The sequence below is a fragment of the Mus musculus genome, chromosome 17, assembly GCF_000001635.26.
Source record: "Mus musculus strain C57BL/6J chromosome 17, GRCm38.p6 C57BL/6J".
Lineage (NCBI taxonomy): Eukaryota > Metazoa > Chordata > Mammalia > Rodentia > Muridae > Mus > Mus musculus.
Window position 1 is genome coordinate 34,181,134 of NC_000083.6, and position 17,024 is coordinate 34,198,157.

General features: G+C 51.1%; 2 protein-coding genes across 4 annotated transcripts; one reads left to right on the plus strand and one right to left on the minus strand.

Annotated features, from left to right (window-relative positions):
• Window positions 1-896: 896 nt before the first annotated feature.
• On the minus strand, window positions 897-6,197 carry Psmb9 (proteasome (prosome, macropain) subunit, beta type 9 (large multifunctional peptidase 2)). 2 transcript variants are annotated; one of them, XM_006523730.3, is made up of 6 exons: window positions 5,925-6,194; window positions 4,597-4,664; window positions 3,149-3,280; window positions 2,482-2,611; window positions 1,956-2,097; window positions 897-1,218 (listed from the first exon to the last, which is right to left on the minus strand). In XM_006523730.3, exons 2-6 carry the CDS (start codon window positions 4,653-4,655, stop codon window positions 1,091-1,093), a joined length of 591 nt encoding a protein of 196 aa, XP_006523793.1. In that variant the 5' UTR covers window positions 4,656-4,664; window positions 5,925-6,194; the 3' UTR covers window positions 897-1,090. The 2 variants fall into 2 exon arrangements, with proteins under 2 accessions (XP_006523793.1, NP_038613.1); NM_013585.2 differs by having other exon boundaries at window positions 966-1,218; window positions 6,117-6,197.
• A 225-nt stretch (window positions 6,198-6,422) lies between these two features.
• Tap1 (transporter 1, ATP-binding cassette, sub-family B (MDR/TAP)) lies at window positions 6,423-16,092 on the plus strand. Of its 2 annotated transcripts, NM_001161730.1 has the most exons (12): window positions 6,423-7,272; window positions 8,045-8,159; window positions 8,297-8,427; window positions 9,430-9,635; window positions 10,196-10,393; window positions 11,704-11,724; window positions 11,809-11,832; window positions 11,995-12,183; window positions 12,352-12,525; window positions 12,748-12,910; window positions 13,711-13,847; window positions 15,435-16,092. In NM_001161730.1, the coding sequence occupies exons 1-12, from the start codon at window positions 6,747-6,749 to the stop codon at window positions 15,639-15,641; spliced, it is 2,091 nt and encodes a 696-aa protein (NP_001155202.1). In that variant the 5' UTR covers window positions 6,423-6,746; the 3' UTR covers window positions 15,642-16,092. The 2 variants fall into 2 exon arrangements, with proteins under 2 accessions (NP_001155202.1, NP_038711.2); NM_013683.2 differs by having other exon boundaries at window positions 11,704-11,832.
• The last annotated feature ends 932 nt before the right edge of the window (window positions 16,093-17,024 follow it).

Here is a 17,024-nt window from a genome sequence, read left to right on the forward strand (position 1 = left end):
ATGAGCTGCTTGTCAGGGGCAATGGTTTGTACCCTCATCTGTGAGCCCCAAAGTGAAACCATATCTTTCTTTTTAGCTTTACCTTTGAACTGTGTTCAGCTGTCCTGTGCAATTTTTGTGGTTTGAATTATTTTAAAGCATTATTTATCCTGTGTGGCATGTGGAGGCCACAGGTCATTAGCAGGTGACTTCTTCAGTCTCTCTCTACCTTACTTTTTGGGACAGGGTTTCTAACTGAACTTGGAACTCATTGATTTTGTTGGTCAATGTGTTCCACGGGTCTGTGTTTCTGCCTCCCCAGTACTGAAGTTCTAGGTAGGTGTCACTGTACCTGGTTTTTAAGTAAGTGCTGGCAATCTGGTCCCAAATTTTTGTGCACAGCTAGCCCTTTATTGACTGAGCCATCTCCTCAGCACAGGATCTACAATATTACAACCCATCCAGGGGCAGGAGAGATGGCTCAGTGGTTAAGCACCTGGCTGTTCTTGCAGAGGGCCCGGGTTCAGTTCCCAGCACCCACATGGCAGCTTGCAAGCAGACTCCAGTTCCAGTTTCCAGTGTCCTTCTTCTGGCCTCTACAGGGACCTGCACACATCCATGCAGGAAGAAAAAAAAAACCACATACAATGAAAGTAAACAAATCTATAAAATTAAAAAGAAGTCAACCCACAGTGACCTCTCATATCTGAGGGCTTTTCTCCCAGGGTGCTCCGCTCTCTTTCTCTGGAGAAAGTGTTTGGCATGGGGATAAAGAACAAGAAGGTCTTCAATTTAATGTCGAACTTCACAGATTCCATTTTAAATCTCAGTTCTTACTGTCTAGAAGTTCACTGAGTCTCGCAGACTTTGAATGTGGTTCCCTTTGTGTGGATGCTTTTTTATTTATTTGCAACTAATGATTTATTTATTTTTTTAATAATAAAGTTTATTTTTACAAAAGAATGGAAGGGCATGCTGATCTGGGCCGGGGAGGACGCTTCCCTCCACACACCGTGTCTCTCTGATACACATATTTCACCTTTGCCCATCGCACCGGCCTTCTGGTTCCAGAAAGTTTATTACAAACAAGGAAGGGACTTCTGGGGATCAGTCACTCATCGTAGAATTTTGGCAGCTCATCTCCCAGGATGACTCGATGGTCCACACCAGCAGCTGTGATGGTGACCAGGTAGATGACACCCCCACTAGAGCCATCTCGGTTCATGGCCAGAGTGATGGCTGTAGAGGATTCACGTTGGAAAGAGGAGCAAAAAAAAAAAAAAATGACTTAAATACTCGTTTCCTTCCCTTTCCAACTACATGCTACTTCCCCCCAGAACACATCACAACGTCCAGCAAACCAGCACCTGCCCATATCCCTACTGTAAACGTTCAAGTTACCTATAGGCTAGCACACATTGTCCAAATCCTTGACTGCTGAGCCATCAAGTTCGTGTGAGCTAGCTGGGGGCGGGGGTTGGTGGGTGGAGGGGAGAGCTCAATTCACTGCTGGTTCCCATAGTGACCTCATACCCTTACGTGATTTGCTTAAGACAGTCCTGCTCCATCCCTACTGCCCCCCCTCAGCCCCATCTCTTTTACCATTTGTCTTGTCTATCCCCTCCCACTCTCAAATGTCTCCCAGTTCCAAAAGATGGAGATGGAGAGGCTCAGTGGTTAAGAGCACCTATTACTTTTACAGAGTTTGGTTCCCAGCACCCACATAGGGTGCCTTACAAACACCTGTAACTCCAGCTCCAGAGGACCCAGCATCCTCTTCTGGCTTCCACATACACAGGCACAAACCCACACAGAGACACACTCATGTACACATGCATAATTAAAAGTAAATATTTCTTTTTAAAAGCTTCGACACGGAATGGCCACCCTTGTATTTCTTTTCTTATTCTTTACAATCTACTTTCTTTCCACGTCCACAAACCCTCCCCCATGTCACCTCTCAGTTGGCTAGTTACCATCTGTGGTGAAACGCCGGCACTCCTCAGGGGTCATGCCTGGCTTATAAGCTGCGTCCACATAACCATAAATGTAGGAGCTTCCGGAACCGCCGATGGTAAAGGGCTGTCGAATTAGCATCCCTCCCATGGTTCCATATACCTAGAGAGAGGGTCCCTCAGGTCAGGTCAGGATCATCCCAGGGCTCCTTCATGTTAGATGAGCTTTGTGAAGACCTGGGAGGCCCACACTTGAGCCTACAGTATGCTTTTATCATTTATTTTTGCTTGTTTTGAAACAGGGTTTCACTAATGTAGCCCTGGCTTGCCTGGAACTCTCTCTAGAGAGCAGGTTCTTCATACCCACAGAGATCCACATGCCCCTGCCTCCCGAGTGCCGAGACTGAAGATGTGTACCACCGTAATCGGGGCTGTAGGATGTCTTTAGAGGAACTGTCTCTGGACCACAAAGCTAGAAAGACATGCAACTTTCATCTCTCTGAAGAGAGGGGTGGGGAACCCTGAGACCTGGAATGGACACACTCACCTGTCCCCCCTCACATTGGTCCCAGCCAGCTACTATGAGATGCGCTAACAAGTCCTCACGGTACTTGTAGGAGATGTTCTTCACCACGTTTGCAGCAGCCAGAACGAGGGGCGGCTCCTCCAGCTCCAACCTGAAGCGGATGTCGGGAAGGAGGGTCAACAGCACTCTGCTGAGTCTCACTCTTGTTAGCCCATTGCCCTCTCTGCCAAGTCACGCTTGAACCAGCGGCTGCACAGATACCAGCTTCCCTCCCATGTGCCTAGGGGGGCCAGAGCTCCACAATGGAGGTCCTCGGCTCTTCACCTGCTTTTCTCTGCTCCACCTTCCCACTCCCAATGATAAACCCCTCCCTTGCCTCTAAGGGCCCTGCCCTCGTCGGTTAAAGCAGATGATAAGCTTGCTTCCGTCCCAGTGACCTTGATTTCTCCTGGCAACTGCCTGATATTAGGAGTGGGCCAAATGGCTGTCTTCTTCCTGAGTTCCTACATCAGGGCAGTGATGTGCACTTTTCAAGTCAGCACAGGGGAGGTGGAGTCACTACCGTGATTTCCTCTTCACAGACGCAGAACACTGGCTCCCAGACACTCCAGTGGGAGCTCAAAGCTGGCAGAGCCACGCAGTTGGGGAGTTTTAGCGGGAGGGGAGTCAGGACCCCAGGGCTTTGTACCCGTGTAGCTCCAGCTGGTAGGCGGCCATGTCAGCTATGGCTTGGGCATCAGCAGCGGAACCTGAGAGGGCACAGAAGATGTGCTGGTGCAGAGGGGAGAGCTTGTCGAACACGCGGTTCACCACTGCTGTTCTGTAAGGAAGAACCAAACGTTCAAGTTGGTTTAAAAAGATAATTGTAGAGCTTGCAATGCTTAGGTTAAAGCAGGAAAAAAAAAAAAGACATCTCAGATCAGTAAGTCACTGTAGTAATCAAAGTTAGATGTGCTTGGCTCTGTGTGTGTGTGTGTGTGTGTGTGTGTGTGTGTCGAGGGGAGGTGTAGCCCAGGTGGTAGAGTACCTACCTGGCACGCACAAAGCCCAGCATAGCATGAGGTGGGCATGGCGGCCATACTTGTACTCCTAGCACTCAGAAGGTAGAGTCAGGAGGAACAGGAGTTCAAGGCCAGCCTTGACTACATAGCAAGTTTGAGGTCAACCTGGGCTACAGGAGAGATCCTATTTTAGAGACTATACTCACAAAACACTAGACTTTTAAAAATAGATTTGTTTATCTTTATTTCATGTCCATTGGTGTTTTGACTGCATGTTTGCCTGTGTGAGGGTGTCAGCTCCCCTGGAACTGGAGTTACAGACAGTTGTGAGCTGCCATGTGGGTGCTGGAAATTGAACCCCGGGTGGTAAGGAAGAGCAGTGCTCTTAACCACTGAGCCATCTCTCCAGACCCAAAATATTAGACTTTTAAAGACTTATTTTTTTTTTTTATAACAAAACAACAAAAGAACACCTAGGCAAGAAAAGTGTGCTTCTATGGCAGGCAGTGGTGGCTCACGCTTTTAATCCCAGCACTTGGGAGGCAGAGGCAGGCGGATTTCTGAGTTCGAGGCCAGCCTGGTCTACAAAGTGAGTTCCAGGACAGCCAGGGCTACACAGAGAAACCCTGTCTCTAAAAACAAAAAGTGAAACAAGAGAAAAAAATTGCCTCTTTCCAGAATTTCCTTGCAGTTCATCACTTTGAGGGGCAACGGTGGTTCTATGGAACATGGCAGAAACAGCATGGATGTCATCCCAGTCTGACTTGTGTGTGAGCAAACTAGCCAGGACGGGAGACCAATCAAACTTACTTCAAACTCAGGCAAATGAGTGAGATAACTGCTTCAGAAAACCACCATTTATCTTTTATCCTAACTGCAGATAACACAGTCCATCTACAACCTACCCGTGTCCCTCCGAGATACTATTTCTTTATGTCCATCAAGCTACAAAATATTCATGAATGCCATGGATTCAGAGGCCCAGACGCCTCTCCATCAATGCATTATGATACTTTTTTGGAAAGATCAGCTTCATTTCTTGGAAGGTTATCATACTCCTCAGAAGTGGGCAAGAAAAATGTGCACTTAGGGCCACCAGCTTCCCTCCAACACACGGGCCTTTGACACTACTCACCCCGCTGACACCCGGGAATCAGAGCCCACCACGACACCCCCGTCAAACTCCACTGCCATGATGGTTGTCTGCAGAGAGACAGTACGAAAAGTCAGAGCTAGGAGCGTCTTGAGCCTCCATCTTAAGGAGGAGAAAATGTCCATGCAGGAGGTGACCGACTCAAGGTCACCCTGAAAAGCAAGGATGGTTCCTGGAGGCAGACACAATCTGCATGAGGAGAGCAAGAACTGAGAGGAAGGCCCAGGAAACCGGCCCCGCTGCTTGTGAATTGCGTACCACATGCATCATTACTGTGAATTACTGTGACACAAGACCAGGTCTTTCCTGGTCCTGGATCCCCCACCTGCAACCTTACTTTATCAGAAGGGGAGCCTTAGTGTTACTGAACAAGGGACACAGAGAGGCCGGGGGTTAACATGGCCAGGAGTCGAGACACAGAAGCAGCAAGGATCCTTCAGGTAGGGCACAAATTTCACTTAAGCGAAGTCTCTGCAGCCAGGGGAAAGGACTTCTGGATAGCAGAGTTTTTCCAGGTCAAGGAAAGAATTACGGATAAGTGAAGGAGGGTAGACACATCTACTTCCCCCACACCTTCTAGGTTAAAAGGCACCTTAGGAGACCCTTGGGTGCACTGAGAAAACTGACTTATGGAGACGAATGAGCTTCCCAAGTTGACTCAGGTCTCACTCTGAACCCTTGATTGATTTGATTTCTAAGTCCCACAGCTCCGTGGCAGCGAGGGAGACTTTTTCCAACCTTTCTGTCCACTCCATGTCGTTCTGATCTCCGGGGACCCTGCCCGCGAGTGTGCTTTCTGAGCACAAGTAAAAGGCCAGAAATGTCCACTTTGTTCCTCCACACCATGTTAACACTGTGGTTGGTGGCTTTTAGAGAGCAGAAACCAGCTGCCATCTTCCCAGCTCCTAGGTCTGGGCAAAGTTCTCAGGCAAGCATGGGAATGACGGTGTTGGGACAGGGTGGGGTGGAGTGTGCTGCAGGGCAGCACCTGGAACAAGGAGGACCACCGATCATCCCCATCTCCCCCTCAATCCTGGCGCCAGAGAGCTTGTCCTCACTCAGGGTGGGGGCTGTCTGGGGCTAGGTTAAGCAAAGATCTGTATGATGTGTAGGTAGGTCCTTTTCAGTGAGCCTCCATATTACCTTCTCTCAGGTGCTTCATCCAGGACACCTCAGCACCTCTTTTGCAGGGGTCCCCAAGCCCCTCACTTGATTTAGCCAGTAACCCCAACTGCGCAGTCTAGAGTGAAAGCGAAAGCGCTTTGGAGCAACTTCCCTTAGACGCTTCCAGCTCAAGCCAAAGAACGCACCTTCTCACCAGCTTCGCATGCGGATCCCTCCACAGACCCCTGGACACCACACTTCTGAGCAGGGATACCCTACGTTCACTGTGGAGCGCAAGCGCTGGGCGCTACAAGCTTCCTAAGTCTCTTGGTTTACTTCCAGAGCTTTAGGGGTCCCTGATCACTCCACCCGCTGACTCTCACCCCGAGACCCATTACCCCGGTGTGGACTTCTTCCGTCCGGAACGAGCCGGCGGTAGGTGCTCCTGCCCGCAGCATCTCAGCAGAGCGGGGCTCGGCTTTCCAATCAGCGGCTGCGCGCGGTGCAGGCAACTTGCAGACTGAGGCCCCGCCCCATCATCGCGCAAGGGGCGTGCCGTTCTACCAGCATTTGGCGCCCAGAGCAAACCTGAGCAGGGCAAATCTGCCCAGAGACAGGTGACGACAGAGGGTCCTGCCCTCAATCTGGGGTGGGGCCTGGGATGGGAAAATTCACGCAAGCAAGTTAAGGGGGCTGGGGAAGAAGAGGAGAATGAGATTCATGGAGAAGAACACGACAGGCCAGGGCTGCTAGGCAGAACTCCAACTACAGCTTCAGCGGCAGCTTCCAGAACAGCCTGAGCAAGCCAGTCTCAGAAGGAGGCGTGTCTAGTGATTCGAGGTCGGCTTTCGGTTTCTTCTTCCTCTAAACGCCAGCACTTCTAGTCAGCTCCACCAGCTCGAGCGGGTTCCCGGGACTTTACGCGCACGCCCTCGGACCCGCCCTTCTTCCTTCCCCACGGAGACTCCTGTGCAGCGCGGACGTCGAGAGTCCCAGGCTAGGACCAGACTCTGGACAGCTCACGCTCGATGGCTGCGCACGTCTGGCTGGCGGCCGCCCTGCTCCTTCTGGTGGACTGGCTGCTGCTGCGGCCCATGCTCCCGGGAATCTTCTCCCTGTTGGTTCCCGAGGTGCCGCTGCTCCGGGTCTGGGTGGTGGGCCTGAGTCGCTGGGCCATCCTAGGACTAGGGGTCCGCGGGGTCCTCGGGGTCACCGCAGGAGCCCATGGCTGGCTGGCTGCTTTGCAGCCGCTGGTGGCCGCACTGAGTTTGGCCCTGCCTGGACTTGCCTTGTTCCGAGAGCTGGCCGCCTGGGGAACACTCCGGGAGGGTGACAGCGCTGGATTACTGTACTGGAACAGTCGTCCAGATGCCTTCGCTATCAGTTATGTGGCAGCATTGCCCGCAGCCGCCCTGTGGCACAAGTTGGGGAGCCTCTGGGCGCCCAGCGGCAACAGGGACGCTGGAGACATGCTGTGTCGGATGCTGGGCTTCCTGGGCCCTAAGAAGAGACGTCTCTACCTGGTTCTGGTTCTCTTGATTCTCTCTTGCCTTGGTAAGGGAGACTGGGTGAAAGAGCAGGCCACAGGGGACAGGGCAATGGGCATTCCAGGCAGAAAGGGAGAGTAAAGTAGTCCCGGGAAGCGTCAGAGACACTAAGGAGGCAACTTAGGCGGAAAGAGAAGGACCCAGGCCCGAGAAGGGGTCCAGACAAGGGCGTTGGGGACAGGGTCTTCTGGGAGCAGAACTTCACATCATAGCCCAAATGTGAAGGTTTCTTTCCACACCGCCATCTTCTCCTCTCCTCTTCTCTCTCCTCTCCTCTCCTCTCCTCTCCTCTCCTCTCCTCTCCTCTCCTCTCCTCTCCTCTCCTCTCCTCTCCTCTCCTCTCCCCTCCCCTGCCCTCCCCTCCCCTCCCCTCCCCTCCCCTCCCCTCCCCTCCCCTCCCCTCCCCTCCCCTCCCCTCCCCTCCCCTCCCCTCCCCTCCCCCTTCCCCTCTTTTCTATTCTTTCCTTTTTGAGATAGGGTCTTTCTTTGTAGCTTTGGCTCTTCTGGAATTCATTATGTAGCCCAGGTTGGTCTCAAACCCAGAGAGATCTGCTCGCTTCTACTTGGAGTGCTGGGATTAACAGCCTGTGCCCCCAAGGTCTGCTAACCGCCCTCAAGTAGCCCTTGAGAAGTTTGATGTAGCCGAGCAGGCTTGGGTCTGTGAACAGGCTTGGGTCTGGGAGCTCAGCTTCCTGGATAGTGGTGAAGGGAGAGGGGCAGAAGTTGCGGGTAGTTTGCTCATAATGTTTGTGACTGAGGTGTCTCTCCTCTCTCCCCAGGGGAAATGGCCATTCCCTTCTTCACGGGCCGCATCACTGACTGGATTCTTCAGGATAAGACAGTTCCTAGCTTCACCCGCAACATATGGCTCATGTCCATTCTCACCATAGCCAGGTGTGGAGGATGGGAATGGGGGTCCCAGAGCAGAGGGGACTGGCTGTTGGGACTGTCATTTAAGTTACACTTCTGTGGGGATCTGGGACTCTGTCTCAGGAAGGAGACAACTGATCCTCCCGTGTCTCTGACTCTAGCACAGCGCTGGAGTTTGCAAGTGATGGAATCTACAACATCACCATGGGACACATGCACGGCCGTGTGCACAGAGAGGTGTTTCGGGCCGTCCTTCGCCAGGAGACAGGGTTTTTCCTGAAGAACCCAGCAGGTCTCTCATGAAACCTTTTCACTTGTATGCTATAATCTCTATACCGCCACACACGCTCTCGACTGCCCCCCCCCCCCAAACATGTCCACACACACATGCCCAGGCTGGATCCTCAGAACCATATGGATGGGGTGTGGTAATTCCAACACTTGGGGGATGGAGGCAGGACCTAGAGGTCAAAGTTCAAAGTCTTTCAGCTACATAGTCAATCTGAGGCTACCCTAGGCTACATGAGATCCTTTCTCTATATCCAAGACTTCCTGTATGTTAGGGAAAAGCTCTAACAACTGAGTGACCCCCAAGCCTTATTCATGGTATATCTCAAATGTAGCAAAACATTGTCTTTTTTACCCTAAGGAAAACTGTATTTGCATTCATTGTTCCCCATATGAAGCAGCAGACTTACAGCCCTGGAAAGCCAGAGACCCTCAACTCCAACGGCCTCATTTTAAATGGAGGAAACTGAATCCTAGACACTAGACGCTGAAACCTACCTAGGCAGATGCACCGAGGTTAGACCCGAGGGTCTCCATTTCCTAAAGGACCCTGGGCCTGCCTCTCTGGTTGCTTCCTCCCTTCTCTCCACGGCTACTGGAGGGAGGGCCAGCGGCAGGCAACAGACAGGAGTTAAAGTAACTGAAGAGCTGAAAGCTTTCAGGGAACTGGAAGTTCACTTCACATTACAGGGCATCACTGTGTAGCCTTGGCTGGCCTAGAATTCACTAGGTAGCCCAGAGTGGCCTTTGCTGCCTTTGCCCCCAGTCTGTTGGGATTAAAGGTGTGTGCCACCACACCCAGCGACAACTCCTTTACTGGCAAGCACAGGCCTAACCAGATCTTTCCTTTCTTTTCCCCCTGCATTGAAGTTCCTGCGCCTCCCCAGTCTCCTACCCGTTACCCGCCTCAGGATGCTGTGCTGACGGGCCCACCCTGGCCCCCACTGTCAGCTCCTCTTGTCTCTGTGAACCGCTTGCTCACTGTCTCTCTTCTCAATCTGGGCAGGTTCCATCACATCTCGGGTGACTGAGGACACAGCCAACGTGTGCGAGTCCATTAGTGGCACGCTGAGCCTGCTGCTGTGGTACCTGGGGCGAGCCCTGTGTCTCTTGGTGTTCATGTTTTGGGGGTCACCGTACCTCACTCTGGTCACCCTGATCAACCTGCCCCTGCTTTTTCTTTTGCCTAAGAAGCTGGGAAAAGTGCATCAGGTACGTCCCCAGATCCTCAGCTCCTACATTTAGTTTCTCCTAGACTGCTTTCAGTGTGGCTTTCCAGTCCTCCATCATCCTGAACCTCTGACCTGTGACCTCTGACCCCGCACTGCCCTGCACCTGCATCTCTGTACTCTGCCTTCTTGTCTAACTTCTGGCCACAATCTGTCCTTAAAGAATAGGCTCTCAGGCTGGAGAGACGGCTCGGGGTTAAGAGTGCTGACTGTTCCTCAGAGGACCTGAGTTTGATTCCCAGTGCACACTAAGCAGTTAGTTCTCTGTGGTCTGTAGTTCCAGCTTCAGGGGATCTGACTCCCTCTTCTGGTCTCCATGGAGATCTATACACATGATGCACACACATACACGATAAAATAAATCTTACAAAAACTGGATTCATTTCCTCCACGCCCCTTCTACCTAGAAGTATGGCTGTAGACCTTTCTCTTCCCTCTGTCCCTCTGACTCTTGACTCTATAATCTCCACGCAGCTAACCTAGGTGTCCATATTCTCTCTCATTTGCACCCCGTGTGATGTCTCTGGTCCTTGTCTTCCATAGTCACTGGCAGTGAAGGTGCAGGAGTCTCTAGCAAAGTCCACGCAGGTGGCCCTTGAGGCCTTATCGGCGATGCCTACTGTGCGGAGCTTTGCCAACGAGGAGGGTGAGGCCCAGAAGTTCAGGCAGAAGTTGGAAGAAATGAAGACTCTAAACAAGAAGGAGGCCTTGGCTTACGTGGCTGAAGTCTGGACCACGAGTGTGAGTACAGGAGGTGGATATCCCATCCTTTGTGTGAACATGTCTTGATTCTGCTGTTTTCCAACCCCCCTGCTCCTCCTCCAGTGGGAAGTGATTGGCTTCGGCTCTTGATTACTCAATTAAGGACTCTGCCCTTAATTCTCTCAGTGTTTTGTAGTGTTAAGAATCAGCCTTCCACATTGGCACACAAAGCCCACTTGACCTGTGTGTTAAGGAGATACCACTCTCCCAACTCCGGCACTTCCTTGGCTTCTCAGAAAGCCACACATTTCCTGCACGGTGTGCGCTTCATGTTGGCACTGTGTGGGCAAGCTAGTGGGAGCCACGAGAAGTGCCAGAGGCCAGCGGCCAGGGGCAGCTGGAACTAAAGCTGTAACCGAGATTCCAGGATCCTTCCTGCCACCCACCAGTTCTGTATCCAGCACATGTTACCTTTTTCTGAGGCTGTTGCCCTGATTTGAAAAATGGGAGTAAAACCTGATGTGGTGGTTCACATCTGTAATCCCAGGACTCATGCTGAGGCAGGAGGATTGCTGTGAGTTTCCAGCCATCATGAGCTATGATGTGAGACTTGTCTCATTAAAGGGTATTGGGGAGTGAGATGACTCAGTAGGTAAAGGTGCCTGCTGTCGTGCTGCTGAGCCTGGTGACCTGAGATCCATCTCAGGAACCCATATGGAGGACAGGAGAACTGACTCCTGAAAGTTGTCCTCTCACCTCCACAAGGTGCACTGTGGTGCCTACTCACATACAAAAATAAGTAAACAAACAAACAAACAAACAAACAAATGTAGTAAAAAAGTAATATTAAACAGCAGCAAGAAAGGTATAACATAATAACATAATCTCCTATACAGAGGCTCGTGATGTGAGCCGCTGTGTTTAGCTTTGTAATACAGGGTGGACATGGTTCAGCTGTTAAGGATGCAGACTGCTCTTCCAGGTGACCGGCACTTATGAAGGGCAGCTCACAACTGCCTGCGGCTGTAGCTCTAGGGGTTCTGATGCCCTCTTCTGACCTCTGTGGGTGCCTACACTCATATGCCTGTACCCGCAGACAGACAGACAGACAGACAGACAGACAGACAGACACACAGACATAATTTAGAACTATAAAAATAAATCTTTTTAAAAAGTGTCAAATGCTCCTGAAACAAGGAGCCGGCAGCGATGAGGAGGAGGACATGGAAGATGTGAGCTGTGTTTGAGTCTGACCATTGACCCCGCCTTCCCCCTAATCTCACGTGTCTGGGAGAAAAGACCTTCCATGTGATCATTGCAGTTCGTTTCATCCCATGGTTTCCCTGTAGGTCTCGGGAATGCTGCTGAAGGTGGGAATTCTGTACCTGGGCGGGCAGCTGGTGATCAGAGGGGCTGTCAGCAGCGGCAACCTTGTCTCATTCGTTCTCTACCAGCTTCAGTTCACCCAGGCTGTTCAGGTGAGCCCCGCCCCCGCAGTCGGCGGTCTCAGCCTGTCCATTGCCTTCTCTGCCGCTTTGCGCATCCTCCGCCTGTTCCCTGAATGCTGTCAAGCAGGTTAGACGGCTCACTTGCTTTCGTGGTCCATCCCAGGCTCACACACACCCCGCTCTGCAATGCAGGTCCTGCTCTCCCTCTACCCCTCCATGCAGAAGGCTGTGGGCTCCTCAGAGAAAATATTCGAATACTTGGACCGGACTCCTTGCTCTCCACTCAGTGGCTCGTTGGCACCCTCAAACATGAAAGGCCTTGTGGAGTTCCAAGATGTCTCTTTTGCCTACCCAAACCAGCCCAAAGTCCAGGTGCTTCAGGTACTGTCTACCCATCCCTTTTATGCCTCCTTCTTCTTCTTCTTCTTCTTCTTCTTCTTCTTCTTCTTCTTCTTCTTCTTCTTCTTCTTCTTCTTCTTCTTCTTCCTTCTCCTCCTCTCCCTCCTTCTCCTCCTCCTCCTCCTTGCCACGAGCTTCTCTGGCCTCCAGGGGCTGACGTTCACCCTGCATCCTGGAACGGTGACAGCGTTGGTGGGACCCAATGGATCAGGGAAGAGCACCGTGGCTGCCCTGCTGCAGAACCTGTACCAGCCCACCGGGGGCCAGCTGCTGCTGGATGGCCAGTGCCTGGTCCAGTATGATCACCATTACCTGCACACTCAGGTGAGCAAGAAGGAGGTGTGGGGGAGGGGAGGAGATCAAGCCAAGAGACAATTCTCCACGAAAACTCTTGCAGAGAGTTAGGGGATGCAGGCAGCCATGGGCAGAGTCGGGGCTGTGGACAGAAGTCACGTGACTGTATGGTATGCACAAGATTGTGAATCTTCAGTCCCTGGACAATAACACTGGTGTTTCTTGCCTGTGGCTCTTCACATTTGACCTCAGGTGGCCGCAGTGGGACAAGAGCCGCTGCTATTTGGAAGAAGCTTTCGAGAAAATATTGCGTATGGCCTGAACCGGACTCCAACCATGGAGGAAATCACAGCTGTGGCCGTGGAGTCTGGAGCCCACGATTTCATCTCTGGGTTCCCTCAGGGCTATGACACAGGTATCTGCACTCTCCCATCCAGATTCCAACAATCCTGCCTTTATTATTCAATCCCTCTTGTCCCTTGGATGTCAATTTGTAGTTGAAACTCTAAGATTCACATCCTCAGACTCCATCTGCCTTCATAGGGCCTCCATTTCCACTGCCCCTGTCAGCTGCGCCCATGCCCTTGTGTGTGTGTGTGAGAGAGAGTGTGTATGTGTGTGTATGTGAGTGTGTATGAGAGTGTGTATGTGTGCCCGTGTATGTGAGTGTGTATCATACCCTGAGGGAATGTATGTGTGTATTTATGTGAGTGTGTATGTGTATGAGAGTGTATACATGTATGCATGTGTATGTGTGTATGTGAGTCTGTATGTCTATATGTGTTTGTGTGAGTGTGTATGTATGTGTGTCTGTGTATGTGTGTATGTGTGAGTGTGTATGTGTCTGTGTATGTGAGTGTGTATGTGTGTGTATTTGAGTGAGTCTGTGTGTCTGTGTCTGTGTATATGTGTGTAAGTGTGTGAGTAGGTATGTGTGCCTATGTGAATGTATGTTTATGTGTGTGTATATGCCTATGTGAGTACGTATGTGTGTGCCTGTGTATGTATGTGTGTATGTATGTGTCTGTGTTATGTGAGTGTGTATGTATGTGTGTATGTATGTATGTGAATATATATATGTGTGCCTGTGTATGTATGTGTGTATGTATGTGAGTATATATATGTGTGTGTGGCTGTGTATGTATATGAGTGTGTATGTGTGCTGTGTATGTGTACACAACTATCTACATCTCAGCTGGACTCTTGTCTCTGCAGAGGTAGGTGAGACTGGGAACCAGCTGTCAGGAGGTCAGCGACAGGCAGTGGCCTTGGCCCGAGCCTTGATCCGGAAGCCACTCCTGCTTATCTTGGATGATGCCACCAGTGCCCTGGATGCTGGCAACCAGCTACGGGTAAGGTTCTGGCTCTCACCCTTTGTCTTTTTGAGCCATCTTGCTATGTGATCTTGGCTGGCCTGGACCTCACTTTGAAGACAATGCTGGTCTCAGACCCTTGGTAGTCTTCCTGCTGCTACCTCTGGAGGGCTGGGTCACCCTGCTGTGTCATCTCCCTGAAGTCTCATTCCCATGGGAGCTTTGCTTCTGCCACTCCTCCTGTGTTAGTTATACCAACAACAGAACTGTTCAAACCTGTCCTTGGAACTCTTGGTCCCATTAGCTTTTCTCCCGGACACGGGAACCAGTGAGCAGGGCTACTGTCCTAACAATCTGTATGGGCTAAGCTTGCTTTGTGTCGTAGACGTTCTATCCCACCCTTTGTACTAATTTGTCCATCAGAGTCTTTTGCTGTGCTTATTCTGTAGATGACAAAATAGAGGCTAGGAGAGGTTGATTAACCTTCTAAAAGTCACACAGCTTTTGAGCAGTGGAGCCTGGGTCCAGACACAAATCATCCAAACACTCGTGCTCTTTGTTACTCTTACTCTTTTTTTTTTTAAATTAAGATTAATTTATTTTATGTGTATGAGTGTTTAGCCTGAATGTATGTATGTGCCCAGTGTCTCTGAAAGTCAGAAGAAGGTGTGGATCCCCTGGAACTGGCGTTATGGATGGTTGTGAACCACTATGTGGGTACTGGAAGTCAAGCCCTGGTCTGCTGGAAGAGCAGCCAGTGCTCTTAACTGCTGAGCTGACTCTCCAGCCCCTGCATTACATTTCTTTAGATTGACTATAAAAAATTCTCATTTTAGGGGCTGAGGGGTGGCTCAGCAGTTAATAGCATTAGTTTTAAGAGCATTAGCTGCTCTTCCAGAGGACCTGGGTTCAATTCTCAGCACCCACATGGCAGCTCACAACCATCTGCAGCTCCAGCTCCAGGGTTTCTGACACCTGCACACAAGCAAAACGTCAATGAACATAAAATAAAAACAAATTACAAAATGTTTTCTCAGCTTATTAGTGGGTTATTAAAAATTTGTATGACATAGGAAAGGTGACATGTGGGGTGGGTGGGGGGGGGAAGAGGAGGGAAACGGGAGGTGGTATGGTTATATTTCATTATATTCATATATGAAATTCTCAAAGCATAAATTAATATATGTTTTTTGGAACGTAAAAAAATTTCCACATATTAAGGCTGGACGAGGAGACCCTAGTCTTACTTCACTTAGTATGCCATCTCCCAAGACAGTTGGTGTCCTTGGGAGGCCTGCTTTTTTCTGAAGGGCAATCGAGGAGAGGTAGGGGGTTGAGTAGGAGGGACTGGGAGGAGAGGAGGGGGGAACAGCAGTCGGGATGTAATATATGGGAGAAGAATAATTTCCTTTTCAAATTTCCCAGCTTATGGGTAGAGATGAGAGACTGTTCAGTCCCCTCCCCCATCATGCTTCCGCTCTCTCTCTCTCTGTACCCCCCTCTTGTGAGGACATCTTAACAAGTCATAGGTTTGGAGGGGTGCTGCAGACCAGGGATATCGACAATGTGTCCCAGCCCTGGAAGCACAGGGGTCCCCTGAACTGTAATGTCTGTGTGTTTCTCCAGGTCCAGCGGCTCCTGTATGAGAGCCCCAAGCGGGCTTCTCGGACGGTTCTTCTTATCACCCAGCAGCTCAGCCTGGCAGAGCAGGCCCACCACATCCTCTTTCTCAGAGAAGGCTCTGTCGGCGAGCAGGGCACCCACCTGCAGCTCATGAAGAGAGGAGGGTGCTACCGGGCCATGGTAGAGGCTCTTGCGGCTCCTGCAGACTGACAAGGCCTCTGGACTGCACACTGCGTGCTGTCCCCCTCCTGTCCTCTACTCTGTGTGACAGAGAACCTGGGAGCAAAGATATTACCACACCCACGGAGACAGTTGAGGAGCGGAGGTGCTTGTTACATGAGAAAATGTAAACTCTAGGAGATACCCGGAATTTACCACGAATGTGTTTCCCCGACCCGCTCCCTATTAGACGGGGTTTCAGGTACCTCACACCAACACTGAGCTGCTAAATCTCCGGTCTCCACCCTCCCGGTGCTGAGCTTGTATCACAGCATGCACACACAAACCTGGTTTATGTGGCGTTGTGATAGAATGAGAAGAAACGCCCAAAGTGTACAGAGAGAAAGGACAAGCAGCTTGCAATTAACCAAAGGCATAGGCTGGCATTTGGGTGTTCTATGGGTGTTTGATATTTGTAATAAAACTGGTGTTTTGTACTGTGGCTTCTCCCGTTTCTTAGCTCCCGCAAAGTCCTAGCTGAGTTAGTCAGCCCCCCCCCCCCCCCCAGGACAGTGTCCCGTTCTTCTTCAGAATTCTGTTTTACTTCTGGGTCCATCAGCTTTTATTTCCTGGGGCTCTCATTTCTCTTTACTGCTCACCCACGGACTCCTAGTGCTGAGCTGGACCGGGCGGCAGCCCCTCCCTCTCCGCACCCCAAGGCAGCAGCAACTGCATCTTGGAGTCCTTCTCTTCCTCGCTGAGGCTGGAGGAAGCGCGGTAGCGCCGCGGGTGGGGACCCCAGAAAATCAGACTGGATAACCTCGCCCGCCCGTTCAGATTCTTTCATCTTCTCCTCAGCGGCACACGCCGGGATAATCTCAATGAAATGGATAGGATTAGCCAGTAAATCTCTTCCATTCAGGGAGGGCCCGGTGTGTGACGTCAGCAGTTCCTGGGCAGATAATGTCCATAAAGGTTGCAAAGAAGAGGTGGGGTTGAGGATTCAAGGAAGGAGCGCGCAGCCCTGACTTGCGCGACGTGAGCAGCCCCGGGCAAGGGCGCGTCCTCGTGGGTGGCTCAGGGTAGTGAGACTGTTGAACCAAGAGGGGCCCTAGGAGGGACACATGAAAAGGCCCGACTGAGTCCTCTCCTTGGTTCGTCTTTCTCCGTTTTTTCCTGGTTGTCCCAGGACCTAAAGACCCCTGTGCATCCATTTATCGCATTTTCCAGTTTCTATAAAATGATGCTCATTTATTTGAGTGCTGCCCCCATCCCCAGGACGCACGCCTAGGTGGATCTGCTCAATACTCCTCTCAGGTTCCAACGTTCTAGACAACCTCTTTAGGAGATAGGACCCTATTCAGTCCTCCGCTGTTCCCAGAAGATGCCCCCCCCCGTCCCCCGCCTGTGGGTCTTCACGCACCCCACTGCTAG